The following is an 8,494-nucleotide window of genomic DNA, read 5'->3' on the forward strand; positions in this document are numbered from 1 at the left end:
GGAACAACAAATTGATGTTTCTCTTTCTCTCCCCCTAAACTCAATTTTTAAAAATAAATTTTAAAAAAATATGAAAGAGCTTAGGAAAAGTGGAGAAAAGTGAAATATCTTGGGTGGAACTAAGAATGATCCAATCTTAGCCTTGTCCCCCTGGATTTATTTCAAAGGCTTAGTTGTTGTTGTTTTTTAAATGGCAGCACCACCAATCTGAATTCTTGGTGAGATATAAAAGATATAAACAGAATAAATCTAAAATCAAGCTGAATAAAGAATCCTTGAAGTGAGGTGTAATGCAACTTCATCACTTTATTCAAATCTTCAAAATAGTCTTTATTCTACATTTTTAGTATAAAAAAATCCACAAGTTAAGTGCACCACAGTGTAGAGAGAGACATACAACGCTGAACTTCCATAACAGTCAATGGTACAGTCAAACATCACATGTACGGAACACAATTTAGATGAACTGAAATTATAAAATAAAATAAACTCCAATTGCTGAAAAATTAAAATATTAAGGATCCCTGAAATAGTCTTAACCCTAATGAGATTTCACTGGACTTGAGTCACTTTGCAGTGAGGCATTCACAATAGGACCCCATTAACCCAGCTGAGGAATTCCTGGGAGCCGTGAGTGGCTGCATCAGACACTCGAACAATAAATGGTGACCAATTTTTGATCTGAAAACTCCCCTTAATTTTGGCTCCAAAGTCATCAGGCTTGTGAAATGCATCCTCCTCATTGCCCCCTGCCCAGGCACACATGGTATACAAACTGTTGTTAACAGTACAGTTTGTGTTACTATGTGTTCAAACAAGCTGTTTTTCTGGCACCAAAGCAAATTTGGATTTGGTTCATGTATGAAGAGACAACCTAGGAAGAGGGTCTAAAGGTACCCTCGTCTCTTGCCTGAGGAGATGCATAAGCAGAAGTAATGGGGTCTGTGCTTGGGCACAGAGGGGGTTTCAGAGGATCCTTGTGAAAGACTAGTTAAAAGATGGCAAGTGGGGAGAAGTGCAAGGAGAGAAGGAAATTAGTCTGACTGGCTTTCTGTCCTGCACCATTGATTCAATGGAGATGGTGGGAGGGAATGGAAGACGGGCTGAGGGTGAGATGTGGGACAAAGGATGGAAAAGAAAAGGCATAGACAACTAATGCATTTATAACAAGTCATATAAATCAAAGACTTAAAGGAGATTAAAGACCAATCAGAATAATTTGGCAACTTTAATTCTTAGGAAGATCAAAGTTCCCTCCAAACCTAATTTGATGTTTTATTACTAAAAGCAAAGACCAGTATGGTACAGTATTACTCCAGAGGAATTAAAGGAAGATCCTTAGGGCTGCTTCACCCACATTCATTTTATGAATGGATACCTCCCCTACCTCAAAATGCTTTAGGGAGGTACTGCTACCATTACATGGTTCCTTATTAAGTTTGAAAAGTGCCTGAAAGTTTGGGCACCAGAAAGACACCCCAACAACATGTGTCTTAAACTGCAACTTCAGGTTAATATGACTAAAGCAGTTACATTGTGAGAAGTGCTGAAGGTATGTGATGTCTTTCCCGGCACAGAGGTGGCCTTGGTTCTTCACCAGATGGTATAGCCACCATCTGTGCCACCCATGAAGAAGTTCCCCTTCCGCTGAGTTATGAGGACATTGGCTCCCTGCATGACTGCCAGCTGAGCAGCATTCGGAGGACATCCTGGGGGTGGAGGCTGAAAGGAAAAGACAAGATTGACTGGGCACAAAGCAGCTGATGTGAGGGAAGCAGATACAGGTGAAACAGAGGACCCTGTATGGAAGATGGCAATGTGCTGACCAACAGCATCTTTAGGAGACAGCCTGCCAGCAATCTGGGTTCTAAAGCAGATCTATGAACCCAGAGATACAAAGAGAAAAGGGGACACCACTTATTCAAAGGGCTCCAGTTCCAAGATAAAGCCTCTGAATACCTTCTGAATATGGGTAGTCTAGACACATTGGCATCTTTGGTGATTTCCTACCCACATTCCAAAAACGGATCGAGTGCCAGGTCCACAGCCCTAGACCATAAGGTCCCTCAATAGCTTTCAGAAGACTATGGGATAACCAAAGGGCTCTACCTAGCCACAGTGTTCCCACCTCATCTCTGACAGATCGTAAGCAGACAGGCCTTAAAGCCCAGCAAGGACCATTTGGGATCTAAATCCCATGCACAGGGAAACTAAGCAGGAGACACAAAATTCCTAGATATCTTCCTAAATGCTACTTATGCATTTTACTTTTTAATCATCACAGCTCCTAATACAATGCCATGCTTATGGCAAATACGAAGTCAATGCTATGGAATGAGTAAATGTTACCAGACCAGTTCACTGTGCCAAAGTGAACTGAAAAAGCAGCAGGCAAGATTCCGAGGGCAGGAAAACAAAGGAATCTGGTTAACTCAGACCCCAGTGAAGGTTCCAGACACTACTGTCCTGCCACAGTTCACAGGCCTTCTCAGCTGCTTTCTGCCTGACTAGTGGATGTCATTGGTTGCACTAAAATCAGCAACTATTATCCAAGGATGGTGAAAGGATGAATATAGTCATTTCAGAAAGTTTAAATGCACAAGGGCTGAGTTTTTTCTGACAAAGTCATACTCACAGGAATGTTGCCAGCAGTAGCCCCAGCTCCAAACCTGGCACCTGGATCATACCCTCCTTCCACCAGCACTGTTGAACCAGGTGGATAAATGGGGCCAACTGGATAATAAGCCATAGGGATTGTGGAACCTAAAGGTCCAACAGCCACAGACTGGGCCATGGGGAGATACAGTGAGGCGCCAGGAAACGCAGCTGACATGGTGGGGACGGTGGCAGCCCCTGGGTGCACAAAGCTCGGACGATAGAGCTAGAAAAGGCAGGAGAAGGCAAAATGTTACTTGATGACACTTCTACTTTAGACTTCATTCCTCTTTCCTCTTTAATGAGTCATTCTTAAATCTCTCTGTGCAGATTACAATCTATGAATTATATAAGTTGCCTTTCCCCTACTGCTCAATATTCTCCTAAATCCCTTCCTGCTACAGTGTACATCAGACTCAAGGAACACAAATTCATGTTAACCTCAGCCTGTGCCAAATAATGTAAAAATCATCAGACAGTGCATTCTGAACCCAACAGAAATTGAGGAATGATATACTGTTTTAGATTATTCATGTGAGTACTCTTCTGTTCATGAATCTATGGAGTCAGACTTAGCTAAGGACTGAAAATACAATCCAACTTATTCTCAACAAGTTCAAGTCTAGTAAACTGAAAGCACCTCTGAGTAGGCAGGTGGAGCATCGGTATAGGGTGGAGCCTGAGGAAGATGCAAGGTCTGAGGGTACACTGGATTCCCAGGAGGCTGCACAGGGTAGGTTGGCTGTGTTGGATATTGACCTGGAAGACAAGAATAAATGCATGCTGCCTACCATACAGAGCCACCAAAATGGAGGAGAGCATATTGGATAGTTAACTTAGAGGGAGTAAGCAGAAGGGGATTTGCAAAAACAGACTGCCCCGGAGGAGCCAAGAAAATAAGCATTCTCCCTGCACCCTTATCGCTGAAAATGCTAGATTCCAACTGGACAGCAAAGTCGCTCTTCCCACTAGTACATTGGTGGAAGTGAAAAGTCTTGCTGGGCCCAAGTTCCTTCCAGAATGCACAAGTTCGAGCCTATGTTTCATGGGTGCACCGTGCACCCTGCCCCTGCTCTGGATAGTTTCCACAGGCCTGGTTGTAACCAGCCAATACCTCGTGAGTAACGGTGACTGTCTCAAAGATGTCCACCCAAGGTCGACTTCAAATTAAAAGAATGAGTGAATGGTGAAAGTGAATTCTGCAACCGGACAGAGGGTGAAGGGTCAAGTCTTGACTGTAAAAGGAAGAAGGTGTTCTGCCTCCAGCGAAGGAAGGGGAACCTGACCCCTCAGGCCCTGGCCCGCCCACCAGCACCGCACCTTACTAGTTAAGCCCAGGGCTTGCCTAGCGTTTCGGAGCGCGGAGCCCCGCCTCTGCCGGCTCTCCATTGGCCTACCCAAATCCCTGCTCTAGCTCTCTATTTGCTTCTGCAGATGCCCATCATGACAAACCTCCCCCACCCCGCAACCCCCCCGCCCGAGCCCACAGCGCCAAACTGCGCCACAGAGTTGAAGGGGGAAAGGGCCGGGAGGGAGCGAGCAGCCGTAATTCGGGGATGACGAAGGCGTCCGGCGCAGCCCCTGGGGCTGTAGCCGGCCGAGGAGGACGGCGAAGCTTGCCCCAAGCTTGGCGTTAGGGGTCCCTGGGCTCCAGGCCCGCTCGCTCCGGTCAGCACTACTTCCCCCCGTCGGCCTCAGCCCATCCCTGTCCTTGCCTTTGCTGTTCATGGTGGCTGCGGGTCCGGTTCGGCTCGGCGTCGCGGACGGTTATTTTTTTCGTCCTCTTCCTGTTCGTAGTCACTTCCGTGTCACGTGCCGACTTGTCCTCTAGCGTCACCCCACGCCCAAATGCCGCTGCCGCCGGAAACCCCGCCCCTTTGCCAGGCCTCCAGTAGCTAAAGGGAGGGCCCGCGTGGTTCCGCCCACTGGCATTGGCCCCACCCGCTCGATGTTGCCCTGTAACCTCCACCCTTGTCCTTCGACTAGCGGAAAAGCAAATAAGTACGCGTACAGGTATTGTCTCAGAACTGGACCTTTTCTCTGGGACGCTCTGAGGCAGAACCATTAAACTATTCCCCGGAATCTTTTCCACCTACACGCATCAGCTCAAGGTCACCTTACCTTGACAGCCTTTCCACGAGGGGCATAGATTTCAATGATTTATCTACCTGGAATGTGTTCCTTAAACCTTGATCTATCACGCGTTCCTACCAAGCCCAGCTTAAGCCTCAGCTCCGTAAATATTTGCCAGTTCAGATCACATCTGTCCTTTTCTGAGTTAGACCGTCACTCAAATAAATCTTCACTGTCTTGTCCGTTCCACAGGCAGGCTGTCAGTATGTATTTCTGTGTTGCTCGTCTTCCTCATCAAAACCAAGGGCGCACTGTGCTGCGTCCTCCACAATAGCTGGCCCTAGAAGTGGCATACTCGTGGTACCCAAGGAGTGCCGCGGCCCTGCCCTTCCTTTGGCGCTCCTTACAGGTGACCCTCACAGTGCCTTGTGTGTATTTTCTCTTTGTATCACTTTGCCTCTAACTTAATTGCCCTTTAGGGCAAAGATGCTGTCCTTCAGGGCAGCAAATAAGTTTTTTCCTTCCATCCTTCATTTTAAAATAGCTGCTGAGAGCTTGCTATGTGCAAGTACAGAGAGGAAGCAGAACAAGACAGCTCAACACTGTTTTCTGATGGAGTTTACCGTCTATATTGTATGTGATAAGAATGGTGTTAGAAAAGGATCAGAAAAGGGAAAGCTTTGGAAAGAAAAGCCCTCCATAAACTTTAGAAACCTGATAAATATTTGTTGATTAAGTAAATAATTAAACCACTAAAAAGACCCCTACTGACTTCAACTCTCACTTTTGTCTCCAGTATTGTATGAGCACCCTTAAAATGCATGACTTCAAGGGGTCTTCACAACAGCCTTCAGGCAAGTCTTGTCTGAGCAGTCCTGTTTTTCAAATGGGAGGAGTAAGTAAAGAGATCCTCCGAAGTCACACCGTGAAGTGGTTACAGAAACAGGTCTTGTGTGCTGGTGCCCAAGCTCCCAAGTTGGTGTTTTTGTTTTTCTCACACACCATACTGCCTATCATGACTAAAATGTTCTAAAAGTCCAATTTCTAAGAGTTTTTGTTTTGAATGTCTTTTAGGTATTTTTTTCTCTTTTTAGTATATTTACATTATTAATTTGGTTCAGGCTGATACTTGTTTTATACAGCCTCTGATATCTACCTTTTTCCTGTATTTAAGACTCTGCTCTTTTTTTAATCTATTTTTTATTTTTAAATTTATTTTTTAAAAGGTTTTATGTATTTATTTTTAGAGAGAGGGGAAGGGAAGGAGAAAGAGAGGGAGGGAAATATCAGTGTGTGGTTGCCTCTTGCCCGCCCCACACTGAGGACCTGGCCCACAACCCAAGCATGTGCCCTGACTGGGAATCAAACCAGTGACCCTTTGGTTCCCAGGCCCATGCTCAATCCACTGAGCTACGCCAGCCAGAGCTGTTCTTTTTTAATATATTGTATTGATTATGCTATTACAGTCATCCCAATTTGTCCCCCTTTGCCCTCCTCTGCCTGATAACCCCATTCCTTCCAGCAATCCTCCCCTCGCCTTAGTTCATGTCCATGGGTCATACATATAAGTTCTTTGGCTTCTCCATTTCCTATACTGTTCTTAACTTCCCACTATTTTGTACCTACCAATTGTGCTTCTTAATCCCTGCACCTTTTCCTGCATTTTTCCCCTTCCCCTCCCAGCTGATAACCCTCCATGTGTTATGTTATGTTTCTGTGATTCTGTTCCTATTTAGTTGTTTGCTTAGCTTTTTGTTTTGTTTTGGGGTGGGTTGTTTTTTTTTTTTTAGATTCAGTTGTTGATTGTTGTGAATTTGTTGCCATTTTAATGTTCATAGTTGATCTTTTTCTTTTTCTTAGATAAATCCCTTCAACATTTCAAGTAATAATGGCTTGCTGGTGATGATTACCTTGTCTGGGAAATACTTTATCTGCCTTTCATTTCTAAATGATAGCTTTTCGGGATAGAGTAATCTTGGTTGTAGGTCCCTGCTTTTCATCACTTTGAATACTTCTTGCCAGCCCTTTCTTGTCTGCAAACTTACTTTTGAGAAATCAGCTGACAGTCTTATGGGAACTCCTTTGTAGATAACTCTAATTTTCTCTTGCTGCTTTTAACATTCTTTATCTTTAACCTTTGGCATTTTAATTATGATGTGTCTTGGCATGGCTGTCTTTGGGTCCAACTTGTTTGGGACTCTCTTTGCTTCCTGAACTTTAATGTCTATGTCCTTTACCAAATTAGGGAAGTTTTCTTTCATTGTTTTTCAAATAAATTTTTGATTTTTTTCTCTTCCTCTTCTTCTGACATCCCTATGATTCAGATGTTGGTATATTTGGAGATATCCCAGAGGTTTCTTATACTGTACTCATTTTTTTTTAGTTCTTTTTTCTTATTGCTGTTGTGGTTAAAGGCTTATTTCCTTCTCATGTTCCAAATAGTTGATTTCAATCCTGGCTTCATTTCCTCCACTCTTGGTTCCCTGCAGATTTCTTTTTATTTCACTTAATGTAACCTTCATTTCTTCCTCAGTCTTTTTTATTTTGTTGCCACATTCAGTGAGTTCTTTGAGCATCCTGATCACCAGTGTTTTGTACTCTGCCTCTGATAGGTTGGTTATCTCTGTTTCATTCAGTTCTTTTTCTGGGGTTCTGTTCTGTTCTTTCATTTGAGCCATATTTCTATGTCTCTCAATCTGGCAGCCTCCCTGTGTTTGTTTCTGTACATTAGGTAGAGCTGCTATGACTCCCTCTCTTCTCTTATTAGTGTGGCCTAATGTAGAAAAGGCACCTGTCTAGATGAATGTGGCTTCTTTAAATCCTTGGTTGTTGGACTTCCATACAGCTCAATTTTCTGGTGGTTTTGGCTGTTATTCATCTTGAGGTCTAGTTGTGATTCTTTCTGTGGTTGCACGAGGAGGTGAAGTGTGTTTGCCTACGTCTCCGTCTTGACGGGAAGTCTGATTCTGTTCTTCTTGAAGGCAGGCACAGTGTTAGACATTCATTCATTCAACATTTATTTATAGGTTACTTACCAAGGCCAGGCACTGTCCTAAAAGAAACTAAAGCCATTGCTCTCCTGAAGCTTACCTGCTAGGGTAGGAGCTTGTAAAAATTTTTCAGCAGAATCCACAGTAATTCACTCTACATCATTACCCAGCACATACACATTTATAAACATATGTAACTGAAACAAACTTGTATAACCTAGTACTTATCCTTCTATATACAATGAATGTACTGTGGTATTTTCTGTTCTCTCCTCTTTCTTTCTTTCTTTCTTTCTTTCTTTCTTTCTAAATTCTGGTTGTGATTTCACATCCCACTAACAAGTCAGGACCCATAGTTTGGAAAAGTTCTGTTTTGGGGTTTTGTTTTGTGTTAGTTTGTTTGTTTGGACCATTATCCCTAGGGCCTTTGCAATCAGCAATCAGTGAATAAATGAGTGAATAAATCTTTGGAAATCAGATTAGGAAAATCTTTTCCCTGTGTCCTAACTTTTCCAAATCATATCTTAAACTAATTTCAGCCTAAAGCGGAAACTGGAGAGTGAGGTCACTAATCTGTCCCCACCCTTACCCTATGCTTAGGGCCTCAGAATATAAAGGAGTGAAACTGAGAAAGGAATTTCCCTTACTTGTCCTTCTGATCCCTCAGGTAGGGACCCTGGAACTGGATCGACTCTCCAGACAATGGGACATGGATCTAATTCTGGTCCCACTCTGCAACCAACTAACTGACTTTGGTTCGCATTGATTCAGCTCCC

The 8,494-nt window shown here is 43.6% G+C and overlaps 1 protein-coding gene across 1 annotated transcript; it reads right to left on the reverse strand.

Annotated features, from left to right (window-relative positions):
• Positions 1–281: 281 nt before the first annotated feature.
• On the reverse strand, positions 282–4,744 carry DAZAP2 (DAZ associated protein 2). The gene is made up of 4 exons (XM_028531809.2): positions 4,371–4,744; positions 3,296–3,414; positions 2,636–2,881; positions 282–1,722 (listed from the first exon to the last, which is right to left on the reverse strand). The coding sequence occupies exons 1-4, from the start codon at positions 4,381–4,383 to the stop codon at positions 1,594–1,596; spliced, it is 507 nt and encodes a 168-aa protein (XP_028387610.1). The 5' UTR covers positions 4,384–4,744; the 3' UTR covers positions 282–1,593.
• Between the last annotated feature and the right edge of the window lie 3,750 nt (positions 4,745–8,494).

The sequence above is a fragment of the Phyllostomus discolor genome, chromosome 2 (assembly GCF_004126475.2).
Source record: "Phyllostomus discolor isolate MPI-MPIP mPhyDis1 chromosome 2, mPhyDis1.pri.v3, whole genome shotgun sequence".
NCBI lineage: Eukaryota > Metazoa > Chordata > Mammalia > Chiroptera > Phyllostomidae > Phyllostomus > Phyllostomus discolor.

Bases quoted from the DNA above. Each gene is read 5' to 3' on its own strand.
- DAZAP2 (XM_028531809.2), bottom strand. The intron at 2,882-3,295 runs GTGCTTTCAGTT...TGCCTTTTCTAG, and splicing joins CTCCACCTGCCTACTCAGAG to CTCTATCGTCCGAGCTTTGT. The intron at 1,723-2,635 runs GTGAGTATGACT...TTTTCCTTTCAG, and splicing joins CTACTGCTGGCAACATTCCT to CCTCCACCCCCAGGATGTCC.